Raw genomic sequence first — 27,938 nt, forward strand, 5'->3', positions numbered from 1 at the left:
GGCTGCGGTTTCCGGGTTAACATGCAGCACAAACCCAACTAACCCCCCTCCCCCCCCAACACCCAATTCTCTGGGATGATCACTTCACCCCTCCCCCCCACCGTGTGGCTAACAGCGGGGAATATTTCTGTTCAGCCAAGCAGTAACGGGCACCTCTGAATGTCCCCTTAATAAAATCACCCCATTTCAACCAGGTGATGACTGTGAATGATATCACTCTCCTGAGAATAACAAAGAGAGATAAGGAATGGATGTTGTCTGCATGCCAGCAAACACCGGGACCATACGCTGCCATGCTTTGTTATGCAATGATTCCAGACTACGTGCTACTGGCCTGGTGTGGTAAAGTGTCCTACCATGGTGGACAGGATAAGGCAGCCCTCCCCAGAAACCTTTTGCAAAGGCTTTGGGAGTACATCAAGGAGAGCTTTCTGGAGATGTCCCTGGAGGATTTCCACTCCATCCCCATACACGTTAACAGACTTTTCCAGTAGCTGTACTGGCCGCGATTGCCAGGGCAAATTAATCATTAATCATTAAACACGCTTGCTTTTAAACCATGTGTAATATTTACAAAGGTACACTCACCAGAGGTCCCTTGTGCGCCCTCAGGGTCTGGGAGCATGCCTTGGCTGAGTTCGGGGGTTACTGGTTCCAGGTCCAAGGTGATAAACATATCCTGGCTGTTGGGGAAACCGGTTTCTCCGCTTCCTTGCTGTGAGCTATCTTCATTGTCTTCATCATCATCTTCCTCGTACCCCGAACCCGCTTCCCTGTTGCGTGCTTCTCCATTGATGGAGTCAAAGCACATGGTTGGGGTAGTGGTGGCTGCACCCCCTAGCATGGCATGCAGCTCCGCATAGAAGCAGCATGTCTGCGGCTCTGCCCCGGACCTTCCGTTTGCCTCTCTGGCTTTGTGGTAGGCTTGCCTTAGCTCCTTAATTTTCACGCGGCACTGCTGTGCGTCCCTGTTATGGCCTCTGTCCTTCATGGCCTTTGAGACTTTTTCTAATATTTTGCCATTTCGTTTACTGCAACGGAGTTCAGCTAGCACTGATTCGTCTCCCTATATGGTGAGCAGATCCCGTACCTCCCGTTCTGTCCATGCTGGCGCTCTTTTGCGATCCTGGGACTCCATCATGGTTACCTGTGCTGATGAGCTCTGCGTGGTCACCTGTGCTCTCCACGCTGGGCAAACAGGAAATGAAATTCAAAAGTTCGCGGGGCTTTTCCTGTCTACCTGGTCAGTGCATCTGAGTTGAGAGTGCTGTCCAGAGCGGTCACAATGGAGCACTCTGGGATAGCTCCCGGAGGCCAATAACGTCGAATTCCATCCACACTACCCCAAATCCGACCCGGAAAGGCCGATTTCAGCACTAATCCCCTCGTCGGAGGTGGAGTAAAGAAACCGGTTTAAAGGGCCCTTTAAGTCGAAAAAAAGGGCTTCATCGTGTGGACGTGACCAGGCTTAATTCGATTTAACGCTGCTAAATTCGACCTAAACTCGTAGTGTAGACCAGGCCTAGGGGTTTTCCAACCCTTTAATCATTCTTCTGGCTCTGCTCTCGACTCTCTCCAATTTGTCAACATTCTTCTTAAATTGTGGGCACCAGAGCTGGACACAGTATTCCAGCAGCGGTCGCACCAGTGCCAATACTGGGGTAAAAGTAACCTCACTAGTAAAATGTTTTTAATCATCAGTCCCAATTATCAGTCACAGTTTTCTGTTTAAATGCTTTCTCCCAGCTGATCTGGCTCATATTGTTTTCAGTTGTGTGAAACTGGCCCTTGTAAAGCACCAAGTATATGTATTACTGGCTTGGACTTTATTCTGTTTGCACGTAATATAAGTCATATCACTTGCAGGTAAACTACCACTAATTTTTAGTTCTGTGATAAATTCCTCTTTATCTCCCAAGACAAGGTCTAATATAGAATTTCCCCATGTTGGATGCAACACTTTTTGAATTAGGAAATTGTCATCTATATAATGTTTAGAAATTCTGCAGATTTTTAGTACTGTCCGCATGAGCCCTCCAGCATGTCACTCAGATTGAAGTCACCCATGATCACATCGCTTTTTTCCCATTATAGTTAGGTGCTTAAGGAGCAGATCGTCCTCTTCCCTAGTGTGATTTGGTGCTTTATAGCAGACACCAACTAGTATCCCTTGTGATGCTGGCAGCCCAGATGCCAGCTCTTGCCCGGGCTGCAGGCATTAGCTAAGAACTGACAACCTCGTAGCTGGCGACCAGACCAGGTCACCCGTATGTTAGTTTTGCTCAAAATAGGTATTAATCTTATATGAATGTATTTAGCATTTTAAACTGTGAGCTTGTGTGTTGCTGCCTGCATTAATCTCACTGATAATATCTATATCCCCTGTTATAAATTTAAGTGTTTGCTCTGAAAATGTAACCCCCCCCCCCCCCCCCCCAGTCAGGAGAGACACATTGCCAAGTGTAAAATACTAGTTTGCCACAGGAGGTGTTATCTTCTGCCCAACAAAAGAAGGCCCATAGACACCAGACAAGCCATTGTGGAACATCAGAGGAGAAAAGAAGTTGTTGTTTGCTCCCCTGCCCACCCTTGAAGAGGAGAAGTGTATGTGAACTCATCCCATCATCCTGAACTCTGGGAGAAGGCTCTCCCAGCGCTGTAAAAAAACTACCCCCCCAAGGGGTGCACTGTCTACACTACCACTTTACAGCGCTGAAACTTGCTGTGCTCAGGGGGGTGCTTTCTCACACCCCGAGTGAGAAAGTTGCAGGACTGTAAAGTGGCAGTGCAGACAAGGCCTAAGGGCACGGCTACACTTGCCGATGTAGAGCGCTGTGAGTTAAACCCGCCTTCGGAGAGCGCAGTAGGGAAAGCGCTGCAGTCTGTCCACACTGACCGCTGCTTGCGCACTGGCGTGGCCACATTTGCGGCATTTGCAGTGGCATTGGGAGCGGTGCATTATGGGTAGCCATCCTGCATGCAAGTGGCTGCAACGTGCTTTTCAAATGGGTGGGGTGGGGTGGGGTGGAGTGTGACAGGGAGTGTGTTGTGTGTATGTGGGGGGAGAGAGAGTGGGGTTTGGGGGGGCTGAGAGCATGTCAGCATGCTGTCTTGTAAGTTCAGACAGCAGCAGACCCCCCCTGCCCCCCTCTCTCTCACACACAGCATTGCACAGTAATGGTTGCTTTGTCTCAGAGCAGATAAGCAGCCGGCTGTCAGAAACGGAGCTTTCATAGGGCACTTCTGCTTTCCTGCAGCGATTCAAAACAATGACAAGAGTGGCCACTTGACTTAAGGGGATTATGGGATGTTTCCGGAGGCCGATCAGAGCGCAGTAATGGAACACCTCGTTCACACTGGCGCCGCGGCGCTCCAGCGGGGGCGCAGCAAACGTTATTCCACTCGCCGAGGTGGAGAACCAGCAGCGCTGTAGCCACGGAGTCAGAGCGCTCTACGTGCCTTGCCAGTGTGGACGGGGAGTGAGCTGGTGCGCCCGGGGCTCCTCTATTGCGCTGTAACTCGCAAGTGTAGCCAAGCCCTAAGAATAGACAGATCACTACATGCTGTCACTTTTAGGATCTAGATGGTTACTCATTTGTGTGTATGTTAGGTTGCTTTAACTTGTAAATAACTCTCTTATTCCTTTCTCCTAGGTAATAAACCGTTAGACAGTTTATTACAGGATTGGCTACAGGTGTTGTTCTTGGTGTAAGATGTAGGATACCAACTGATCTGGGGTAAGTGACTGGTCTCTTGGGACTGGAAGCAACCTGAACGTGGTGTGATTTTTAAGTGACCATTTATCACTAAGTCCAGATTGTCTGGGAAGTAAGATAGATAGGAGAGTCTAAGGCAGTGATCCCCAAATTGTGGGGCACACACCCCTAGGGAGGCATGGAGAAATGTTTGCGGGGGGGGGGGCACAGCAGGGCCAGGGCCAGCCCCCACAGGAGGTGGGGAGAGAGCACCACACTTCCAGACCCGCTCCGCCCCCAGCCTCTTTCCTCTCCCCCAACCGCATTCAGCCCCAAGTCCTGCTGCGCCTCCAGGCCCAGCTCCATCCTCATTCCCTTTCTGACCCCAGCCGCAGCTCCACTCCACCCCCGGCTTCAGCCCCAGTGCCGCTCTGCCCTCAGCATTCCCTCTCCACCCTCGGACCAGCTCCACCTCTAGACCCAGCGCCTCTCCCATCCCCAGTTCTGCCCCAGCTCCGCTGCTGAGGAAGCCTTGGCTGTGCAGTAATGGGGGTGGGGGTGGGGGTGTGCAGACAGTTTCTGTTATTGGCATGTGGGATCGCGACTGCAAAAGTTTGAGCACCACTGGTCTAAGGGGACTGTCTGTGACTCCATGGTAAGATTTTTGCCCATTAACTTTCCTAAATAATAACACCTAGCTCTTAGACAGTGCTTTTCATCGGTACAGCTCAAAACATTTGACAAAGTTCAGTATTATTATTTCCATTTTACATAGGGGGAAACTGAGGCACAGAGCAGTTAAAGTGACTTGCACAAGGTCATCCAGCAGTACCTGCTCTATAGGCAGGAACAGACCCCAGCCCGTCTGAGTCGCAGCTGAATGCGCTACCCACTCGTCCCCACGGCCTCTCAGGGCAGGCTCTAACCATTGCCTTGAGCTCCAGTCATGCCAAGCTTCCCAGCAGGTTTCAGTAACATCAGCTGGGTCACACGCAGGAGCCGCCCCTAGCTGCGGTGTCCAGGCAGGGGAAGAATTTCTCAGCTCGCCCCTGGGGTCTTAATTTTGCTCCTGACCAGGGCCGGCTCTGGCTTTTTTGCCGCCCCAGGCAAAAACGCCTCCTGCTGCCCCCCGGCGGGGAGCGCGGCCGCGGCCCCGCTCTCCCCAACCAGCCGGAGCGCCGGGAGGGTGGCGAGCCCACCGTGGCTCCGCTCTCCCCAACCAGCCGGAGCGCCGGGGAGGGCAGCGAGCCTGGCCGGGGCCCCACTCTCCCCGACCGGCCGTAGCGCCGGGAGGGTGGCGAGCCCACCGTGGCTCCGCTCTCCCCAACCAGCCGGAGCGCCGGGGAGGGCAGCGAGCCTGGCCGGGGCCCCACTCTCCCCGACCGGCCGTAGCGCCGGGAGGAGGGCGGCGAGCCCGCCGCGGCTCCGCTCTCCCCGGCGGCAGGAGCGCCAGGGGAGGGCGGCAAGCCCAGTCGCGGCCCCGCTCTCGGGCCGGAGCGCCGCCCCCCTCCAGGTGCCGCCCCAAGCACATGCCTGGTAGGCTGGTGCCTGGAGCCGGCCCTGCTCCTGACACCCTGATTCTGTGCGGAATGCTGCGCCCCTCTGTCGTCCCCCCCCCCGGCGGTTAGTTTAATGCCCAGGTTCTAATTTGCATACTTCTACATCGCTAGGCTCAGATCCAGCTGTGCACCAATGGCCGGGCTGGGTGTCCGCAGCTCCGAGCCTGGCCCCTGGCCCCCAGCCCCCGGCCCGGGCCGCGGCGGGAGACCCAGCGAACCACAGGCTTATGCCACGTGAGCGCCGCCGGACATGGACGATGCTGGGCTCCACTCGTCAGGCCTAGGCAGGACGGGGCCTCTGGGATGGGGGCGTGGCTACGGACCATAGAGAGGGGCTAGAGTGGCTCCAGCAGCTCGGCCAGAGCGGAAGCGAGTAGAGGGAGGGCCGGAAGCCGGCGGCGTGGGGAGGAGCTGGGCAGCGCAGCGCAGCAGTGGAGCTGAGGTGGGAGATCTGGCTCAGGGGGGAGGGGCCCTTGGGGGGGGGGCTGGCTCGTGGACGGGGGGGCGCTTTGTTGGGGGGCGCCTGAGGTGGGGGGGCTCCTTATTTGGGGGCGGGGATCTCTTCCGCCCGAGAGGCTGGATGGGGGTCCCAGGGGCCCCTCGCCAGGTGGTGGCACCCAGAGGGGGGAGCAGACTGGCCTCTGGTGTGGAGCTGCCAGACGTGGCAGCGCGTCGAGGCCACGCGCAGTGTACGTGCCAGGCCGGTGTGTGAAGCAGCTGGCGGAGCCCGGCGCTGGCTGAAAGCAGCAGGGGCGGGGATTGGTGTATTTAACAATTCAGCTCATGAATGATCACAATGCAGGCTGGAAATGGGAGAGTCTGTGTCAGGTTCAAGGGACCCCAGTAGCAATGGGAGCTCAGCATCTGACCTCCCTAGACCACTTCTCTGTAGTGGGGAATGCTAAGACAGATTCCCACTGTACCAGTGTTGGGGCCAGTGGGAGCTCTGCTGTAGGCAAGGTTCTGGCAGCTTGGGGCATTTTCATCGCTATCTTAATTAAACCTGCTGCGCTGATGGAAACACCTTTATACAATTCCCTAGTGGAAAGATGGTCTCTGGGGCTCCTTGCATCTTGCGCCAAGGCCATGCAGTCTGCATGTGGGGTCATTACCTTATCGTGTCCCTCTTTCTTCCTGCAGCCCGGTACCCATGGCCGGTGCTCTCCTGGCTACATGCACAGGGGAAGATGAGGTTTTGCTAAGAACTACCACAATTCCAAGCTTCTGAGGGGTTGTTGCTAACTGTGAGTCAAAGGTATATATGCTGTTCAACCTGTTGCTCCAGATTACAAAAAGTTCTCAATTGGCTGCAGCCTTCTACAGTCCATATTATTGCCTTTGAAATCCAGCTCTAGTCCATTAAGATGAAAGAGCAAAGAGGGAACATTGTCAAGTGGCTGTAGCAGGAGAATAGTTTTGCTACTAATTTATTGTATGGCATTAGCCAAGTCACTGCTGTGTGCCTCCATTTCTGCAACTGTAAAATGGACATTATAATAATACCTGTCTCTCAGGAGTGGGGTGAGAATTAATGAATGTTCGTAAAGGTCTTTAGGATCCCAAGATGAAAGGTGCTATAGTCATGTACACTGTTATTAAAGGATAGTGTGGTGTTAATGCAGATAATTGAAAAAGACTCAGGACTAAATCCTTCTCCCAGTGAATTCAGTGGAAGCAGGATCAGGCCCTAAATGTGAAGAAGCAGCAGCAGCAAATTCTGGCTACATGTGAGTACCCCCATTGAAGTCACAGTCCAGCATGGGCTATCAGCACTGTTTGAACCTGGAACCTTCAGCACCAAAGCTTAGATGTCTACCTCCTAAGTTAAAGGACTAGGTCCGTTAATTGTCAGCTACAGTAGGCTGTGCCTCTTCTCTGGACTACTCCCAGAGCGAGAGAGACAGCCCACTTTACAAATGTGTTATATATTACTCCCCAGCAGGGTTAGCCTCTCATGAGAGTCTGAGCTGTCCTAGAGTTCGGGTCTGTTTAGGTGCCAGTTCTATAATAGTCTCTGCCTTGGGCCAACAGCTGGGTTTGAAACCCAAAATATAGACCTTTACCCTTCCCTGAGCAGGATATATAACAAGGTTGTAAAGTGACAAGGTGGGTGAGTAATCGCTTCTCTCTCTCACCAACAGAAATTGGACCAATAAGAGCTTTTGAGCCACACAGAGCTGCTCTTATGGTCTCTCTCCCCAACAGAAGTTGGTCCAGTAAAAGATATTACCTCACCCACTTTGTCTCGCTAATATTCTGGGCCAACACGGCTACAACTACACTCATAAAAGTTTGTAAAGTACCCTGCATTACCACCGCCACCCGGGGTTGGCCCACGCAGAGTGTAGCTGCCGCCTACTGCCCCCAGCTAATAGATCTTGTTTTTTAGCTGAAGTACTAGAAGCTCTGCTTTTGTGCTGAAAGTCCCAGGATCAAACGCTGCTGACAGCCTGTGTCGGGGGTCACTGTATGTGCATGAATAAAGCTAGGCCCGTATGTGAGCATTTGTAGTACTGGGGCCTCTGTTTGTAGTGGCTGATCTTCCACCTGTGAACAATTTCATAGTAAATGTTAGTGTCTGTCTTGGTACTATGGAGCTTTAAAGAGTTGCTACATTACAAAATAAAAGTAGAAAATTCATTAAGAAGCCGTTTCTGTTTGGGGACCAAAAAATAGAAGAAAATCATTAAGGATAAAGTCAAAGGGAATAAAAAAAATACACAGCACACCACCAAATGTTATGGTACAAACACCAGTGATTGGTAATGTGAATTTTAGAAATCTCTCACTTTCCCTACGTGTTTGTTTGCTGCTGCCTGTAAAAAGCTGCTGTTCCTTCCCTATGACTCTGAATAAGTTTGCTCAGACAGGAGAACCTTGCTATTCTGCATGCCCCAAACTGGGAAGTTTCTACCTTCTGTGATGAGCAGGCACCAACTTCCCCCCTGTGTTTATTTTCAGAGCCCTTTGGTGACAGAATGACAGTATGGATGTTGGGGATAGTCCCCTTCTCCCAGACAGCATCCTCTATGAGATTTTCCTGTACCTGGACCACGTAGATGTGCTCTCGGTGGCGCTGGTGTGTCGGCAATGGCATGCGGTGGCCCGCGATGAGTTCCTGTGGAAGGAGCTGTTCTATAGATACTACAGGGTCTCTCGGGAAGTGCCACGGCACCCAGGTCTGGTATTTTTAACTACGTTTAGTAAGTTATCAATTTTGCACTGTTGAAAAGGGCTGGGTTAGCTGACTGGTAGACCACAGTCTTGTTAATACCCAAAACAGGAACAGCATTGGCAGCAGCACAAGATTTCCTCCATGCAGCCCTGCCAGTGTGCCCTACTCTGACCTGTAGGGACCCCATCTCTGACTGATATTCTATAAGGGCCCATCCCTGGAGAGCTAAGCACCAAGATGTGTGAGGGACATGCAGCTCCCAGTGGATTATTTAATCCTTGGCCTCTTGGACAGGTCAGATGTGATGTGGGGCACTGGTCCATGTTCCCTGGACTGAAATCCCTAGTTCATGTCACATCAGCCATCACATAGTGACCTAGAGGGGAAAGGGTCTATTGCCCATCAGGCCCTGTTGAAAATTGGGAAATAGCATTTGCTGAAAATTCAGAGATTTTCCCCCTCTCCCCCCACGTCTAAAATTTAAAGATTTTTTTTTTAACCCTTCTTCAGACTGACAGTTTCTTACAGTACTTAGATCAGGCTGCTGGGTGATTATTGTCCTTTAAGAAGGGCATTAGCAGGTACAACGAATCTCATGTTTATGGTGGTGGTGTATTATCCACTTTCAAATGTGGGTCTCACTTGGCCTTGCACCTGAACATCTTCAACCACTGGTTGAGGACTGGCCACGGAAGACAACAGTGGTCCTTAACCATGGATCACCAGGTCATGTTCCTAGTCTAGAAAGACCCTTGTTGCTGAGAGGACTCAGGGACTGGGCATTGCCAAGGTGCATACAAGTCCCAGGTGGGAGGTGCATGTCTCTGCAGAACTCTGCTCCCCACCATGAGACATGTATAGCAGCCATGTGCTTGTCCTCCAGTCCCAGTCCCAGTCCGGTGGGAAATCAAGAGGGTGCGGAGGCAGAGAATGCCTGACCTTCCAGCTGAGTGAGGCAGGAGAGTCATGCTGTGAAGAATGAGTGAGCAAAGAACCCATTCTTGGGGGAGGGAGAATGAAGTATAAAAATGGCTGCAAAAATCCACTTGGCTTCAACCCTGCAGCCTTTAGGATGTGTAGCTCCAGCATGGGGCTGCTGCCTGTTTGCTGAACCCTGGAGGTTTTCTGTGTCACCGTAGACCCTCGGCTAACTGGCTTTTAGCTGTAACCAGCATAAGTAAATCCAAAATGAAGGTGTGTTTAGTATTTCCAGGTTAGTTTTGTTTGACTTGTGCGTGTGCTCCTCTAATTCCTGTTTACTCTGTGATCAGAGCTGGCAAACCTGGGTGTTAGATGCTGTTATGTCATTTGACCCGTTAATGCAGTAGAGTAAGTCCAGGAATTTGGTTGGGTACTTCCCCAGCTCTGCTGGCAGGGGGCTGAAAACAAAAGAGCTGGAGCACTTGGTGCACTGGCCTGTGCTGCTCTCCCCGTGTGACATACCTGTGACAAGAGGCCGCTATTAAAGGATACCGCCAACAAAATGAATGGCTGAACTGGAGTTGCAAAGAGATCATCCACCCCTAGGGGACTAATGGAAAGGAACAGAGCAGAGCCCCCCGGTCTGGTCAGTAGGTAAGTCTGCCCGCGTCAAGCTGCCCCTGTTGAGAAGGGGCTACAATATCAGGGTTCCAGTTCAAACCTAGGGAGAAGCATCGTGTCTGTAGGCTCAGTAAATGGGATCCAGGGGCTGCTGTGATTAGGAGCATTAGTGGAATGGCCAGATCAGAGCTGTGACCCATCTAGCGCACTCTTCTGTCGAGCAGGGGCCAGGGCTGGATACCTACAGAGGAAGGTGGAAGACTCCCTTAATGGATGGTTGTGGAATATGCTGCCCATGAGTTTCTTCCTAGCCCTCAGTTAGTGGCTGCTTTATACCCTGCAGCAGGAGAGTTGATATCCCTAACTTTTGAACTCCTATCTAACGTAACTATGGATGTTCTCATTACCTATATAAATGTCAACTCCTCCTCTGAATCCTTGGCCTTGTCAATCCTCAAACTGGCCTGTGGAACTCACTGCCACAAATTATTATGCATTTATATAAAAAAAATCTTACTTTTGAGTCTTAAGCTTGTGACCTTTCATTTTCACTAAATGTCCCCAGGTTCTTGTATTGTGAGAGGTCCTAATGTATTTTTGGTGTACCTGTCGCATCTCTCTAAATTAAACAGGTCCTGTTCTTCTCAGTCCCACTTCGTATAGAAGCCTCTTCTGACCACACATCATTTCTGGACCTCTCACTTTTTCTATCTCATTGTTGACAGAGGGAACAGAACGGAACTCAGCGTTTCAGATGAGGGTCTCCAATTAATGTATATAACTGTCACAACAGTAGGACAATGGAACAGACAGCCTAGGGAAGTCATGGAAGCTCCTTCACTGGAGGTTTTCAAAAGGAGGCTGGACAGCCATCTGTCTTGGATGGTTTAGACAACAAATCCTGTGTGTTGGCAGGGGGTTAGACTAGCTTCCCAGACTACTGTCCCCCTTTCAGGAGTCTGATTTGTCTTGCATGCCCCCAAGTTTCACCCCACTTAAAAACGACTTGCTTTCAAAATCAGACACAAAAAAACAGAAGTGTCACAGCCACACTATTACTGAAACATTGCTGACTTCTCATTTTTACCATATAATTATAAAATAAATCCATTGGAATATAAATATTGTACTTGCATTTCAGTGTATATAGAGCAGTATAAACAAGTCACTGTATGAAATTTTAGTTTGTACTGATCTTGCTAGTGCTTTTTATGTAGCCTGTTGTAAAACTAGGCAAATCTCTAGATGAGTTGATGTATCCCCTGGAAGACCTCTGCAAGGGTAAATGTACCCTTGGTTGAGAACCACTGGACTAGATGACCCTTGCGGTCCCTTCTAATCCTGTGGTTCTATGGTTCTGTGATGGTGTAATATTCTCACTAACGTTTATCCCATTGCTTATGCTTCCTAACATCTGGTTTGCACCTAACCTCTGCTCAGGGCCCAGCAGTAGGCATTCATTGGGCTCTTCATGGTGATGCCCTACATCTCGCTGTGTGGCTTAGAACCTACCAATGTTTCTGAGTTAAAATCCTTCCAATAGACGTTTCCTTGTACAGTAACTCCTCACTTAATGTTGTAGTTATGTTCCTGAAAAATGCAACTTTAAGTGAAACAATGTTAAACGAATCCAATTGTCCCATAAGATTTAATGTAAATGCGGGGGGGTTAGGTTCCAAGGAAATTTTTTGGGGGCAGACAAAAGGCATTATACTGTATATTGTACAGTACTGTACTGTGGTTGGGAAGTGCCCCGGCTTACCCCACACAGGCACAGCCCCCTGCAGGCAAGGACGCTAGGAAGCACCTTTGCAGCAGCAGCGGTAGCTTCCCCGGAGAACAGGCTCGGATTTTGCCAGGAATGCTTCAGGCCCGCCTCTTCCTCTCCCCGCTCCACTCCAGGCCGACCTCTTCCCACCCCCACTCCACCTCCTCTCCGGAGCACGCCACATCTCTCCCCCCCCCACCCCCCAAGTCCTGCCAAACAGCTGTTTGGCGGCGCTTAGGACTTTCAGGGAGGGAGGGGGAGGAGCAGAGACGCAGTGCTTCCCTGCTCCTGCCCCTCCCTCCCAGAAAGTCCTAAGTGCGAAGTTCCCTAATTGAGCAAGGACATTACATTGAAACAACGTTAAATGGGACAGCGTTAAATGAGGAGTTACTGTATTTATTAAGCTGCTAGAGCAAATCTGATTACCAATGGCTGCGGCTGTGGCAGCCTTGTCTACACTGGGGCTCCTGCCATTGCTAACGCTAGTGAGAAATGTTAAGTCCCTGCTATAGACAAGTCATGTGGCTTTATGGCTTCCACCTATGCTGAGCTTTGACTCCTCCCTCCTATCCGTTTGTGTTGTAGCTGCTGTTTCCTGGTACGAGGACTTCCAGAGGCTCTATGACACCATCCCCTGTGTTGAAGTGCAGACCCTGACGGAGCACAATGACCAGGTCTTACACCTTAGCTTCTCCCACACAGGCTACCTGTTTGCATCCTGCTCCAAGGACTGCACAGTTAAGGTAAAGGGCATGCGGCTATTGTTCTGAGGGGTATATTCACTCATCTAGGCTGGTCACAGTCAGACTCCAGCTGTGAAAATCTTCTGTTGAGCTCTGATACGCTGACCCTCTCTGGCTAGTGCTGTCAGGCCTTCTAGTCAGGAGCTGTGGGGAGGGATTCTGGGGCTGAAACTTCTTAATGTCCAGAGAGCAGAAGGAATGATGGGCAGGTTGGGTGCATCTGAGTTTGTGGGGCTTCGGGCCATCTGAACTGCTCAGTCTGGCCCTTTGAGTGGCTGGTTATCACCGTGACTTCTGGGACTTCTTTACTAGACTCCTTTTGCTTCCTTTGCAGGGCTTAGTGCATTTCCTGTGTGACATGGCTCTCGTTGGTGCATAGAAATCAAGGAGGGGGAGCAGGGGTTGTGGGCAGGTTGCGCAGGGACGAGGGTTTGGCTGGGGAAGGAGGGGGAGTTGGAGGTGTCCAGAGGCAATCTCTGGATGCATAAACCGTAAGGCCAGAAGGGACCATCATGATCAGCTAGTCTGACCCCCTGCTCATCACAGGCCACAGACCCTTCCCCACGTGCTCCTGTAACAGACCCCTAACCTAATTCCCTCGCCTGAGTTTTCCCTCACTGGGATTTCTGACGTAAGCCCCAAACCATGTGCTGTCACCCCAGCGTGGGCAATGATTGGGCAGGGACTGGGAGAGCAGGGAAACAAGTGGTGTGAACAGTTTTGTGGGCCTAGGTGTCAGGCTCCTGACTCTGCTACTGACTTGCTGTCCCCTGGGGTGAGTCATGTCCCCTCCCTGTGCCTCATCTGGGGGCTCCTGAGTAATGTCTGCACATTGACTGGCTTCACTTGGCCGTGACCTGGGGAAAGCTGGCTGGGTGCAGCGGGGTCCAGCCTGACTGCTGAGGTGGCCAGTGGCGATGGGGAGGTTGGAAGGTGGACTAAGTTAAGGCCAGGTGTCCCTACCTAGACACCAGCTCCATTGCCAGGACCCAAGGGAGTCCTGTCAGACTGCAATGACCTGCTAGCATAGCCCAGCTCCAATCCCACTCGCATTGCACTGGGGCCCCGTGCAGTCAGGTCCCTCCCCCAGCCAGTGACCAGGGTTCCCTCTAATTTCTTACGTCCGTGTGCGGAATGTATTTTGTTATGGGGACCAATAAGGAGGTGATGTGTGACACATCACCTTCATATTAGTGCCCATAACAAAATTCATGTGCTGGGGGTGTGGCCGAGGGATTTGGCGTGTGGGAGGGGGTTCAGGGCTGGGGCAGAGGGTTGGGGTGTGTGTGTGGGGGGGGTGCAGACTCTAGGCTGGGGATGAGGGGTTTGGGTGTGGGAGGGGGCTCAGGGCTGAGGCAGAGGGTTGGGAAGGGGTGGGTGGGCTCTGGGGTGGGGCTGGGGATGAGGGGTTTAGGGTGCAGGCTGCCCTGGGACTGCAGTGGGAAAAGAGGACTCCTCTCCCCCCCCCCCCCCCCCCCCCAGCCCTCTCTTGCCGCAGAAGCCCGGGGCCAGGAGAGAGGCACCTCTCCCTGGCCGCAGCGGCTTCAGTGGGGCTGGGCCGGACCGAGGGAGGGGCTCCTCTCCTCCGTCCGCGACAGGCCCGCACTGGGGGGGTGCCTTTCCCCGCCGCAGCCCTGAGCCCCTGCGTGTGGCTTAATATGGGGAACTTAGGATATGACCCTAAAATGAACCAGGAGGCAGAACTGAGCTCTGAGGCACACCTGTCCTGGGTGCTGCAGAGCACCAACCCTCCGAGGCTGAGGGAATGGCAGTAACAAGGGCAGTGCACTGGTTGGGGCCAAATTCATCAAAGCTCTTCACAGCAGTGACTGCAAACCCTCCGGTTCCCTTCTGAACGGCTTTCTGGCAGCAAGGCGGGGTTAGCACGTCTCCAGCCGTGTGCTCCCGTGCCTCCGGTCTGGTGCTCTGCAAATCCTGGGCATCTAATGACACATGCTCTGAGTGAAAGTGTCCAGGTTTCTTAACAGCCTGCCCTGTCCCCTTTGTCCTCAGATCTGGAACAACGAGCTGGCCATTTCCCTGCTCCACAGCTCCAACATGAGGCTGTACAACTGGAGCTACACCCAGTTCTCCCAGTTCAACTCAGATGACACCCTCCTCCTGGTGTCAGGGGTCTTTGTGGGGCCTCGCAACTGCTCCTCAGGAGAGATCGCAGTCATTAGCCTGGGTAATGCTCATTTCAACTTGGCTCTGCCTTGGTGTGAGTGTGGAACTGGCTGGATGGCTGCAGATTCAAATTGCCCTAGGAAAGCTGAAGGTGGCAGGACAGAGGAGCTGTGACTTGGCCTACGCCTAGGAAAGGGACTGGATGGGGTTTTCATGTCCCTCTTTAAAGGGGACATTGGCAGACTCTAATTGCCACAGTCAGGCAGCAGGAGAGCGGGCAGTGGGCAAGGTTTCCCCCACAGCTCAGTCCTGAGGCCACCCCATCTCCCATCTCTGCCAATAGCCCCTGACTCACAAGACCATTAACTGGTCTGTTCCTGTCATCACACGCAGCTTTGCTGATGCACTTCCCTCCTGGCCTGGATTGCCCTCCGCTGCTCCAAGCCTGGGACACAACTGATCCTGAGTCGCAGTGTCTTCTGCTACCTCTATCCTGGGTTCCCTACCCAAGCGGAGGCTCCTTATAGGGATGGATTGGCTCAGAGCCGGTGGGCCCTGTTTACATTGATAGCGGTGCTCACTGCGTCGAGAGAGAGAGAGAGAGACAGCCCCTATATGGCCTAGGGGAATATCTGGCTAGTGCAGCGGCTCTCAGACTTTTGTGCTGCTGACCCCTTTCACACAGCAAGCCTCTGAGTGCGACCCCCCCCATAAATTAAAAACACTTTTTTGTATATTTAACACCATTATAAATGCTAGAGGCAAAGCAGGGTTTAGGGTGGAGGCTGACAGCTCGCGACCCCCTCATGTAATAACCTCGCGACCCCCTGAGGGGTTCTGACCCCCAGTTTGAGAACCCCTGCCATAGCACCACTGAAAGGCAGAGTGTGTTGGGAATCCACACTGATAACAAGCTGTAAGAGGGACCATCCATCTTTACATCCACTCTGCTTCAGGGATCAGCTGGGGCTCTGACTTGAATCCCTATCCCATGGGTCCTGTCTCCTGCTTCACTGGGGTCCTTTCTGTGGAGCTGTATTCTCCTTCCCCTTTCTCCTTCCCTACAGAGAACTTCACGCTCCTCTCCAGGGTGAGGAACAAACCCTATGATGTGTTTGGCTGCTGGCTGAATGAAACCAACTTGATTTCCGGCAACCTGCACCGAATTGGGCACATCACCTCCTGCTCTGTGCTGTGGCTGAACAATGCCTTCCAGGTGCGTCCCAGGGCCAAGCTTCTCCAGGCTCTGGGTTGTTGAATAGCCTGGACAGTTCCCATCAGCTGGGCCCGGGGTGTGAGACGCTGTCTCGCTGACGTCTCTGCTGAGGCTCCTCTCTGGGAGCCGATGCCTTAGAGAACCCTGGGCACTGCCAATGGGCGAGGAGTGGAGGAGTCTCCCACCATCACGCCTCCTGTCGTGGGAGTTAGGGTCATTCTGGGAGCAAATACCGTGATAGCATGAACTTGGGAGAAGGTTAAGAGGGATGGAGAGCTTAGGCTCATGGTAGAGTTGGCTCAAGGTGGCCCTCCAGTACCCCGCTGCCTCCCTGGCACAACACCCGTTGCAGTGGGCACTTCCCATGTGGCTCTGTGCTGTCTGCTTCCATGCACTCGTGTCGTGTTAATGGGGATGGAGCCTGGAGCCCAACCCAGGGTCTCATTCTGGAAGGGACCAGAGGATGAGCCACGGTGAGCAGGTGGGTTAAGAGTCATTGGATGCCTTGATGGGTCCTGCGAGAGCTGGGTGCCTGGGGCTGCTGGAGTCTGTCAGCCATCATCTCTGGGTGCTTGGCCTTATAGGACACGGGTGCTCGCTGGACAGGGAATTAATATGGACGCAGATGGGTCAAAGAATCCTCCTTGCTAGAGGAAATGAGGGAAGTGAATGTCATGTGACATGTTGGAGGAAGTGCCGTCTCGCACTTTACGGCTGCCAATGAGGGGGATCCGAGCACTGCTCCTGCCCTGTCGTGGGCTCGCTGTGACCTGTGGAATTCACTTACCCACTGTGCCTCAGTTTCCTCCTTGGTGAAATAGGGAGAACAGCCCCTCCCCCTGGGGGGGAGGTGTTGGATAGGGAGGTTGAGCTCAGTCTGCTTGTTGCGCTTTGAGATCCTCGTTGTTTGTACAGCTCTCCTGACTGAGCCTTACTACAGCAGGCACTGCTATTGGCAGGCCAAGCCCTTGGTTCTCCATAGCAGACGGGAGCAGTGTTACTTGTTTGCCACTTGTGCCCCTTCCCCTGCGTTCTTTAGGCTCGCGCATGCTCTGTTCCGTCTGCCACCTCTTGCATCAGTTACTCCAGACTGCCCCGGAGAAGGTGGACAAACACTGCCTGGCAGCCCATCGCTGTCTTGTTGCTGCCCGGCAGCCCTATAGGATGAGAATAGCTCCTTCATCTTTCCCTGGGTGCTCTAAAACCTCAGTCTTTATACAAGCACCAGGGAGCTCTCGGTGCTGAGCAAACGTTGACGTATTAACCCTTGCAGCCCCTGAGAGGTAAGGATTTCATTCCCCCTTTTACAGATGGGGGGAAATGAAGCCTGGAGGTTGAGTTGCCCGAGTTGTGAGCCAGCAATAGACCCTGCAAGTCCTTTTTCTGCCCATTAGCCTGTGCTCCCTTTTTAGTGGTGGTGGCAATTTGCATGCCCAAAGAAGTGGAGTATTCATGTCCCTGGCAGCCTATGTCAGTGCAGATTGCGAGATGGAGTAGCTGCAGTGAAACCCTCCCGGAGGAAGGAAATGGAGAAACAAACTCTAGGAGCACATTGGTGCCTGTTTTCCTGCTCCTAGAATGGCCAGTCAGCTGGCACCAATCATGCTGAACCTGTGATCAGGATAGAAACTTTGTTAGGACAGGCGGTGTCAGCTAGAGGTCTAAAGCAGAGAACGCTGGGTTCTATTGCCAGCTCTGCTGCTGTCTGGCTGTGTGACCCTGCGTAAGTCACTGCCCCTCTGTGCCTCAGTTTCCCCACCTGTAAGATGGGACCTGCTATACTGGCCCATCTCCAGGGAGCTCCATTCACCACCACTTGTAAAGTGCTTTGACAGCCTCTGTTGAAAGACCCTAAAGGGCACAGTGCTGGTTAGAGAGGGCTTGGGGCGCCTATGAAGTCTGTTGTAGAAGTGACCCTGAGCCCTCCCATGCTCTCTGGTACTGTTTGGTCACCGCGAGCCTCTGTCCCTTCTCTTAACAGGGCATAGAGTCTGAGAATGTGAATGTAGTGAAGAGACTGTTCAAAATCCAGAACTTGAACGCCAGCACCATCCGGACAGTGATGGTGGCAGACTGCAGCCGCTACGACGCCCCGGACCTGCTCCTGGACTACAAGGAGCAGCTGGCTGCTGCTGCCGCTCCCTACCAGGTCTTCGATCTTGGCAGTGACAGTGAGGAAGAGGAGGTGAAGCCCAAGCAGAAAGTGATGCCAGAGCCAGTGGCGCAGGCAGCGCTGGATGGTGGGAGCGGGACAGCAGAGGACGGGCTGCAGCAGTTCCTGGACGACATCCTCGAAGGCCGTGTGGTGCCCGTCATGAGTGAGAGTGAGCTGGAGACGAAGGTGGCAGAGCTGCTTGCCAGGAACAGGACTAAACCGCCTGAGCGGAACCAGCTCCCCACAGAGACCAGCAACAAGAAGAAATACTTAATCTTCAGCACAGGATGCCTCACCTACTCTCCACACCAGATAGGTGAGTGGCAGAGCCCTGCCTTGCTCTGCTCCCGCGGGGACAAAGCTGGACAATGACTGGTCACCTCCTAGCACAGGGGCTTTCTGCCGGGTGCCTGCTGGAGTCAAGGTTTGAAAACCGCTTCCCTTCTAACCCCTTCCCAAAATGCTTCCCACCAGGCTGTATCAAGTCAACTCTTCTTTTTTTTTCAATTCTACAAATAAAAAAAAAGTTTATTTGTAGAATTGTTTACAAATAAAAGCCTAGCCAGCCCTTTATTTTGTTACAGCGAGAGGGGAAGGCCTGGGTTTGAGATGTAGATCTTGGCATGGCCATGGGCCTGGCTGAGGGCTCGAGCCCTTGCTGGGTTTAAGACCTCTGAGCGCCTGCAGGCTGCACCCCCAACATGCACAGCAGATGTATTTTTATTGTTTCTTTCTGTGGCACTTAGAACACTGCCGGGGCAGCCAGTTACCTGGGAGCTCTCGGCAATCCTGACCCCTCCATGGCGCTGATTCTCCCGGTTTGGCTTGTTGGGAGATCTCAGTGAGACTCGGGGCAGGTTGGAAGAGGATCAGCTCAGATCTGAGTGCTCTGACCGCCAGCACATTAGGGCTTTGCACATCCAGCCAATGCTCACTTGAAAGCATTCCCACACACGGCGCTCTCTAAAGTGTTACGTCTCGAACCCCACTTTTAAGTGCTCTAATTGTAGAAGGTTCAGTGGTTCCCAGCCCCTGCCTCATTCCCTCGCTGAGACGGAGCCACAGCCACAACACTAGCTGCTGGCTGATTGCCAGGGGCCTAGGTGACAGCCTCTTTGGAAGGGGGCTTTCCCTCCACTTTTCCATCCCCCACGCTGGAGCCTTGAGTGGGAAGCATCCTGTGGGGCTAGGGCAAATGCTAGAGCTGTGAGGAGTGTCACCACCAGGAAGGGGAGGGGGACAGCTGATCCACCCCCCAGCTTCTTTTCAAAAGGTCCCTAAGAAGCAGAGCCCAAGGCCAGGGAGGAACCAACCACCTCTAGTACAAGCAGAAGGGGAGGGAGGGGAAGCTGCTCTCCTTGCTCTGCATCTGTTGTGAAGCGAAGTTTGCATCGTCCTGGTTCCTTCCCCTGCCTGCACTCCCCAGTGCAGCCTCCATCCCCTGCTGCCGCTGGCTCGCTTGGCTCTGATCTGATTTTACCACCTGCCTGAGCCAGCAGCAAAGGGTTCCAGGTTCTAAGGTTGTAGAAAACAGTTAAGATGAGCCACTTGGGAAATAGTCTTTGATCATATAATTGAAGCCTGACTCCTCCTGCATGGTCTACTCAAGGGGCAGAGTTAAGGTCATGTGTCCAACCCTAGCTTTGGCCTTTTGTGACTTGACCTGTGCACTGGAATACTGCACTAATGTAGATCTAGCATGTCCATCTCTAGGTACCACCGCAAATTATGTGCGGCCCTTGTGCTCCTGTAAAGCTGCCAACACAGCCCTCTATGGGACAGAGTTTTGGTGCCTTTGAATTAAAGGGATTTTGTAACTTGGAACTATTGCCTAAAGCAGAGAGATTGATCTTCTACCAGGGCAAACCACTGGCTTCTTTCTCTCCCAATGGCAGTCATCACAGAATGTTGGCTCATAGGTTTGTGTGTAGAACAGGCCCCCTGCATCTGCTCTCTGCCCCAAGGACTTGGTATTTAAATTTGCTCGCTGCATGCTTGGACCACACCGCTCCGATGAGTCCTACATGCCCCACTGCTGTGTTAGTGACTCACGTGAGACCAGCGTCAGTCCTGCTACCAAAGGTCTTGGCTTCGCTCATCTGACCCCTGCTGCTCTCTGGCAGGTGCTTTGGTGGTTGCCCTTTCCTCCCATGCTGCAGGATCTCTGCCAGACCTAGGTTTGAATCTGGGAAGTGTGCTCCTTAGTCGAATATTCAGATGAAACCCCGCACAGGAGCCAGGGAAAAGGTCATCTCCTTTTCCTGTTGAGGTCCAGGCAGAGTTATGACCCAGGGCCCCTGTTACAGGCACTCAGCTGCGTCTCGTTTGGGCTGCTGGGATGGATTTCCCCAGCCACCTCCCCGACGGGATCTGAAAGCTGGAATTCAGCTGTCATGGTGCTGTGCTCATATGGTGAAACATCCCTCAGGGAACCTATTTGGTGCCCCTTTGTGGTGTAGAGAAGATAGGTGTGACTGGGGGCCAGCTATGGTCACTCAATTAGGATGACCCCAAAGAATGGGGCAGACAGACCCCAGAAAGCTGGTGGAGATTCCAATACTTAGATTTACCAAGCCAGCACAAAACAGCTTCTTTATTACCTCACTGGTTACTCAGAAGTCCAGACTACACAGTTCCCTTCAAGTGATCCAGCCTCAGGCCTCCATCCAGGCACCCACGTCAAATATGATGAAAATGTCTGTAAATCTTATTTCATCCTATAAAAGAAGAGGTCCCACCAATCCCAAAGGATCGGACACATCACCTCCCACGTTAACGAATGTTTCAGGTCTTACCCAGATACACGCTACAGCCAATTCTTATTAACGAAACTAACATTTATTGAAAAAACCAAAGGGAAGGAGTCTGGTTAAAAGATCAATATACAGACAGAAATGAGTTCAATTCATTGAGGTGCAGATTCACAGCAGAGATGGTGAGCTTTGTGGCTGCAAAGAGTTCTTTCAGAAATAGTTCATAGGTTCTAGTCCAATGTCCAAATCTCCTAGTCAGGGCGAACCCACATAACTGGGACCTCAGTCTTGCGACTCAAACCTCCCCTGATGAAGCCTAAGCAGATCTGAGATGACAGAATCAGGACCCAGGGGTCTTTTATACAATTTCATGTCTTTTGACAAGTTGGTGTTCAGAAGGTCATTAGCCTGACTTTGAAGGAGGTCCATCACTTAGCTCTAGAATTAACATAAGGCCATTTGCTTGTTCCTCCACCATTCACAGTACATTTCAAAGAGAGATGAATATCGAGATATCCCATGTTCACAATTCATTGACATGCTAGGATGTTCTTTTGACCTCTGAATTATCAGAATACAGCATAGGTAGGGACTGTTGATTACATTGTCGACCCTACTCATACATATGTAAATACACAAAACCACAAACATCTCCCCACATGTCTTATGAGGGTTATTCATTTTGCAGGATGTTTAACCCTTTCTAGCCATGCGTCACAACAGGCCTTTCACGTGACTCTTGTCCTGCCCACAGGCTGATGCATTGAAAGTCACCAGGCACAACCAGTGTCCCTTCATTTAAATAATAACAATAATGCCAGTTCTTGCAGTGCTTCTCATCAGCAGATCTCAAAGCACTTTACACACCTGGTCGGTACCATCCCCAGGAGGAGTGAACTGTAAAGGCTGGCAAATGGGCCACGTTCACACTTCTGTGCTTCTCTACACTTAAACCGCAGCTACTACCTGTGCCGACGGGAGGGGCTCTCCCATCCACTCCTGAGGTGATCGCGGTGTGGATAGTGCTAGGTTGATGTGGGGGCTGGCTCAGGGATGGGGATGTTTCACGCCCCAAGCAATGTCGTTCTACCGATCTAATTTCCTCGTGTAGTCCGGGCCTCTGCCTCTAGAAGGCCTGAAGTGTGTGTTACTGAGAACTGGGAGGGGTGTCGAGTGGGATCGTCCCAGGACTGATCCAGCTTGGAGGACTCGGAGCTGTGGCTAGGGAGCTCTCTGCCAATTACTGAAGGGATCCTTAGCACGGAGCTTCTCTCTCAACAGTGAGTTTAAAAAAGTGCAAACCAAACTTCTGACTACACCTCCTCCCCCAACTCGGTCTTCTCTGCATACAGGGCTCTGACTCTTACTAAAAATACACTTGGGGGGGGGACTGACAGTCCGAGCGCTGCCAGAGGCTGAACTCCGGCAGCTGCTCCAGCCCCGCCACCGCTCCTGCGGCAAGGGCTGACGGCCGCTGCTCCAGCCCCACAGGGGTGGATCCAACCCTGGCCGCTGCTTCAGCCCTGGGGCCGCCCGCCAGCCAGCAGCTCTGCCCCTACTGGGGTCAGCTGATGCTGTGGAAGTCGTCACAGAGGTCCTGGAAAGTAACAGAATCCGTGACAGAATCGTACCTTACAACTGAGTGAATTGTTCCCAGGCAGCAGGGAAGGAAGCTTCTTTCAAGACTGCATCGGGAAACCACCACTGGTCCCGGTTAATATTGCCCTTGAAAGGAAGAGTTTTGTGTTTGCTTTGGGAATTGCTCTGGCTGTAAACAGTGGGAGTGAAGGGACTAAACACCCCCCTCCTGGCTGCAAACCTCACTGGAAGGGCACAAATGCTGCTATGGGCTGATGCCCCAGGAATAGCCAGCAGAGGAGAGTGCCAAGGGACTGATGCCCTGTACTGTGCCATGACTCAGTCACCACCCGAGCCTGGTCAGGGAGTCAGTTCCTAGCCAGGGTCCCCCATGTGGGTTTCCTCTCTCCCAGCAGCTTGTAATAAGGGTTCAGAGGGACGCTCCTTGCTCTGGAGCCTGGGGAGCTCGCTTCAGTCCTTTGGCTAGTGCATGTTCCCTGCAAGTCAGGCAGCAGCAGCGCCCTCTTGCAGAGCGGACTAATCCCCCTTCCTGCCTCCCTTTCCCCGAAGGGATTAAGCAGATCTTGCCTCATCAGATGACGACTGCTGGACCAGTGCTTGGGGAGAAGAGACGTTCGGACGAGTTCTTTGATTCGCTGGATCATGTCATCGACCTCCATGGTCACATTATTGGAATGGGCCTTTCTCCTGATCACAGGTGGGTGTGGCAGGACGCGAGGCACAGCAGAGGGGAGGGTCTGCCATGGGCACTGGGCTCCTGGCTGCCAGCTGACCACTTTAAGTGTAGTTAGTGGGGGGAGACGGGGGGTTCCAGAGCTTGGTGACTCGTTTGAGAAGAGCACAGGGATTGTCCCCTGCCTCCATGGACTCATGAATGCGTGTACACAGGCCCTTGGTGTTTGAGATCTTCTCCCGACCTCTGCCACAAAGCAAAACACATGGAACTGTGTGTGTCTATTAGCAGGGGGATAAGCCAAGTTGGCCCTGCTGGGGTCTAATCCGGAGTTCTGCTACAGCGCTGTGCAGAGGAGGGCCTCCATGCGGGAGCTGCTCCATGCCACAGGCTGCAGTAATGGGGCATTGGACCCCGAGGGTGTTTCAGAGCGTCAATGGCTCTTGCGTGTAATCCAGGTGATGCTTTGCTCATGTGCACAGAATTGAACAGGTCACAGGATCTGGGGTCAGGAAGGAATTCCACTCAAGCAAGTCGGGGAGAGAGTTGAGGACTCTCCATTAGCTCAGCTGGGTGTAGCCTTCATGACCTGTCTGCCAGTGCAGGGACCTGGGGAGCTTGGGCTTTCCTTTTGTCTTGTATGTTTGTTTCTCGCGTGCGCGTGTGTATCACCATGTGGGGATTTCCTGTGCTCTTCAGAGTCATGGGGCCTGAAGCCGACAGATGGCGGGGAGGGGCGCTTGGTTTAGTCCCCACCGGGGAAGAGGTGGCCAAGAGTCTTGGCTGGAAGGGATAGGAATGGAATTGGGGACCAGCCAGATGCTGATGGTAGTAACAGCGTGCAGGAGCTGCCTAAGGCAATGTGTGTTTCCCATCTGTGTGCTCTGGCTCTGTAGCTGGGCCAGGCCGTCTGAGTGGCTGGCTTGGATTGAGGAGCTTGGTGTGTAAGATGAGCTCTCCTTGGAGTTTCCCAGCAGCAAAGGCCTTGTTAGACATTTGGGGGGTTCCTACTTGCAGAACTGAGCAGGAATGGAAATGGCTTAATTGAAATCTTAAAAATAATTCATGTAAATGGGCTGTGTCCAAAACTCCAGCCTGCCCCTCCTCCAGAGTCTGTAACTCAAACCACGGCTGCGAGCTTGTGCTGCAGAGCCAGGCAGTGAAACCAGCACAGTCACACCTGAGAGGTTTTCTAGACCAGATGGTGATGCTGACAGAAGGACCCAGCCATGTAACCTCTTCCCTCCTGTCCCCTAGGTACCTGTATGTGAACAGCCGGTCCTGGCCACGGGACTGTGTGATCTCTGATCCCATGCAGCCACCCCCCATCGCAGAGGAGATTGACCTGCATGTGTTTGATCTGAAGACAATGAAGGAGGTGAAGCGAGCCCTCCGCTCGCACCGGGCCTACACCCCCAACGATGAATGCTTCTTCATCTTCCTTGATGTCAGCAGGGATTTCGTAGCCAGGTGCCCAGTGGGCCTGTCTCTCTTGGCCGCAAAGCTGGTGGGATGGGAGGGGAGAGAAGCCCAGTGTTCCCGACCCCTGTCCCGTGCTACTTGGGCCCCTGGGATTGTTGTGTTTGAGCTAGGTGTGGGTCTGAGATTCTGCAGCACAGGCCCAGCCTCGGAGGCGCTCAGAGGGCAATTCCTGCAGCAGCACAACGTACCTGAAAACCTGTAGGCTTGTACCAAATGGGATGACTGCCAACCACACGCTCAGTGCAGTGACTAGGCTAGCACAGTCAGTATGTTACGCTGCCCCCCCGCCCCCGCACTCTTGATTTGACAGTGCAGTACTGGGTGAGGGAGCTCTGGAAGGTGGTATTGGGGGAGGAGATAGTCGAGGCTTTTGGTGGTTTGGGATTGTGGAAGAAGGAGCATGTTGATGGGTCAGTTAACTCTGAACCCTAAAGACGACACTGGTGAGTGCCCATTGAACTGAGCAGCACAATTCACTCCAGCACTACTGCCCACTCAGACAAACACCCCTGCATCGATTCCCCTTGGCTCCTTCTTGGAAAGGTTTTTCTCACAGCTGTGAGGGCTGGACACAAACTGGGCCAGTATTTTGGGTGTAACCCCAGGCCTTATGGGAGAGGCACCTGTTTCCTCCATACATTTGTGAGGCTTTTGAGGAAGGGGGGTTAGGGCTCCTTTCCCTCTGGCCGGGCTGGGTTCTTACTGGTGTCTTCTGTTCAATGCAGTGGGGCAGAAGATCATCATGGCTACATCTGGGACCGGCACTACAACATCTGCCTGGCCAAGCTGCAGCACGACGACGTGGTCAACTCTGTGGCATTCAGCCCCATTGAGCAGGAACTGCTCCTGACAGCCAGCGATGACACCACCATCAAAGTGTGGCGCTCCCCCCGCACAGTGCGCATCCACCACGCCAGGAAACCTAAGCCCCGGAAGCTGCTCTTCTCCTGGCTCATGAACCAGAAGAGCTGAACCAAGGCACCTGCTCGTGCTGCTGCCTCACTCCAGCCACACCCTTCATTGTGCTTTGGACCGTGGGAGCGTTGATGGAGAGGAGCTGTGGGCGCAAGGCCCTGGAAGGATCCTACCAAGAGAGAACCTTGCACTCCCACCCATGGCTCGCATCTGACAAACTGCCCCCACCGTCACTGCAGCCTGTGAGCTGGGGCCGATCTGGGCCTTAGCGGGTCACTGCAGGGCGAACTCCCCCTCCCCATCTCACAAGTGCTGCTAGGCGGTCATGCTACTTGCAGCCAAGCTTTGGTCACTGATCAGCACAGACTGGCAGCTTATTTTTCTTCGTGAGCTGGGGGCCTCGCCTCCCCGAGCTGGGGGCTGCAAAGCAGTCGGCCAAAGGGAAATGTCGCAGCACTGCTCTTGTCATGACACGGCTGTTTTATTGCTGTCTGTCTGTCCCATGCAGGAGGCGCTGACAGGGTTACTGGTCACCCTCCTCCCGTCTTCCGCAGCCAGGTCCTGAATGCAAACTGAGGAGCGAGGAGACTTGCCAAAGAGGCTCTCGCTCGAAAAGTGCAAAGCATTACGGCGCTGGTGCTGGCGTGGCAGCTCTAACGTTCTGCTGATGGCAGCTAGCAACTTTCCGCCCCACGTCTCCACCTCGGGCCTACCAGAGCCCTTTGGACTGCAGCCAGCTCAAGGCAAGCCTCTGTTGCTGCTTTCCAGTAGCTGGGAGCCTGTGCACCTCACCACGCTTCCACACACGGGTATGGGGAGAGCGGGTGAGTCACATAGGACAGGCCTTGGTGAGCTGCTAAATAACATTAAGATGCTACAGTTGCGTTGTTTTCCAGGCAATCCACTGCAGTGGTGACCACAAAGCTGAGGTTCCCCCTTCAATGGGGGCAGCTTATGGGCTAGAGTTGGCCATGAGAATCTGAGTCCAACTGTCTCAGCATGAGCCACAAACTCTTGGTATTTGCTCTGCAGGACATAGGCGGCGGCTCTGCCATCCCAGCTGATGCCTGAGTTGCTCACTAACTGCCACCTGGATGAGAACTGTCCAAGTGCTCTTTCACTGGGGGTGACTTCTCCCTGCGCTGGTACTGGCCTCCCCCAGCGCCCTTAAGTTCTCATAGAACCAAACGAGTCCGTCTTTTCTGTGCTCTGTCACTCAAGGCCCCTGCAGCTGGATGTGGAAGCCTACAGCGGGAGATGAGAGGAAAACGTCTCACTTCCAGGAGCTGGCCCTGGGTCAAAGCCGATCCCACTTTAAGAGCTAGTTTTGGTCTTTGAACACGTTGGCCCGAGAAATTGAACTTGGCGGCTGAACTAGGATCCTAAATCTACAGGCCTGGATTGCGGAGGTGCTGGGACCCTGCAGCTCCCAGTGACTGCAAGCTGCAGGCGCTCAGCAGCTCTGAAAACAGCCGGCTGGCTTTGGAAGCAGTGGCTCTAGTCTGTAAAACGGGCGGCGGGGGAGGAAGAGGGGTGTATACGTGTCAGTTGTCGGTACACTCTGCTCAGGCAGAGGCACAAGTCAAACTAAATGGTGCTTCTGCTGCTTTCTGTCAGTCCTCTGGGCTGCAGCCTTCTGTGCTGTGTGGACTCGCAGGGTTTTAATTCCTCTTCTGGGGGCTGGCAAGATTAATAGTGTTGCTACCCTCCCCCAGCAGCAGGCTCCAGGGGCTCTAGCCCCCAGAGTTCACATAACGGGGCTGTCTGTCACTAGCAGCAAAACTTCCCCAGAGAGCAGGGAGGTTTTGTTTGCAAATGGGTCGGAAGACATGGATGCTTCCTGTGGAGCTGTTTGACCATTAAAGAAACTAAATTCACTCACCCTGAGTGGGGATTTTTTAAATAGCTGTGAGCTCGTGTGAACCCTTTTCCTGCTCACTGGCTCCGGACTGCCTGGGCCCAGCCAGGACCTGAGCACAGCAAGGAGCTGTGTGTTGTTCAAACATCCTGCTCCTCGCTACAGCACTGAAGAAAGGGCCTGCTCTGCTGTGGCTGCAGTGTGGCTTTCTGCTATGCAGGATTCGAGCTACTATCAGCAAATGGCCTCATCTCTCACTGAGGTACAAGCCCCCAACAACCCCCCTCTAGTACAGAGGCAATGCGCTCGGTGGGGCTGTCCTTAGGATCCAGGAGGGACTTGGGTGTTGCGCTGCTGAGTGGGGCAGTGCCTGGAAAAAGCAGAGACCCTCCTGACCCCCCACTGTGAGGGGCCTAGGCTCCATCTGCCCATTTAGCATAGAGACAGGCACATCTTAGGCTGTGACCCCCAAAAGCCAGCACAGTAGGCAGGGAGCTGAACCTGGGTCTCCCAGCTGTCCCCTAACCAGGGACTGAACAGTTAAAGTGGTCAGTGGTAGCTGCTGCTGTTCCTGCAGTCAGGTTTTCAATGGGCCCTACTCACATAGACAAGCCCCTCAGCATGCCCTTTGCCCTGGGCTGGGGATTGCTGTGAGGCTTAGGCAGCACCTAGGCATCT

At 53.1% G+C, this 27,938-nt stretch overlaps 1 protein-coding gene across 3 annotated transcripts; it reads left to right on the plus strand.

Annotated features, from left to right (window-relative positions):
* Positions 1-5,641: 5,641 nt before the first annotated feature.
* FBXW5 (F-box and WD repeat domain containing 5) lies at positions 5,642-27,287 on the plus strand. 3 transcript variants are annotated; one of them, XM_065418726.1, is made up of 10 exons: positions 5,642-5,696; positions 6,395-6,509; positions 8,216-8,433; positions 12,325-12,482; positions 14,496-14,670; positions 15,677-15,825; positions 17,807-18,296; positions 22,882-23,029; positions 24,263-24,475; positions 25,213-27,287. In XM_065418726.1, the coding sequence occupies exons 3-10, from the start codon at positions 8,241-8,243 to the stop codon at positions 25,457-25,459; spliced, it is 1,773 nt and encodes a 590-aa protein (XP_065274798.1). In that variant the 5' UTR covers positions 5,642-5,696; positions 6,395-6,509; positions 8,216-8,240; the 3' UTR covers positions 25,460-27,287. The 3 variants fall into 3 exon arrangements, with proteins under 3 accessions (XP_065274798.1, XP_065274799.1, XP_065274800.1); XM_065418727.1 differs by having other exon boundaries at positions 6,395-6,498; XM_065418728.1 differs by lacking the exon at positions 6,395-6,509.
* The last annotated feature ends 651 nt before the right edge of the window (positions 27,288-27,938 follow it).

This window comes from Emys orbicularis, chromosome 18 (assembly GCF_028017835.1).
Source record: "Emys orbicularis isolate rEmyOrb1 chromosome 18, rEmyOrb1.hap1, whole genome shotgun sequence".
NCBI lineage: Eukaryota > Metazoa > Chordata > Testudines > Emydidae > Emys > Emys orbicularis.

Bases quoted from the DNA above. Each gene is read 5' to 3' on its own strand.
- FBXW5 (XM_065418726.1), top strand. From the start codon at position 8,241: ATGGATGTTGGGGATAGTCCCCTTCTCCCAGACAGCATCCTCTATGAG. The intron at 18,297-22,881 runs GTGAGTGGCAGA...CTTTCCCCGAAG, and splicing joins CTACTCTCCACACCAGATAG to GGATTAAGCAGATCTTGCCT. The intron at 24,476-25,212 runs GTGCCCAGTGGG...TGTTCAATGCAG, and splicing joins AGCAGGGATTTCGTAGCCAG to TGGGGCAGAAGATCATCATG.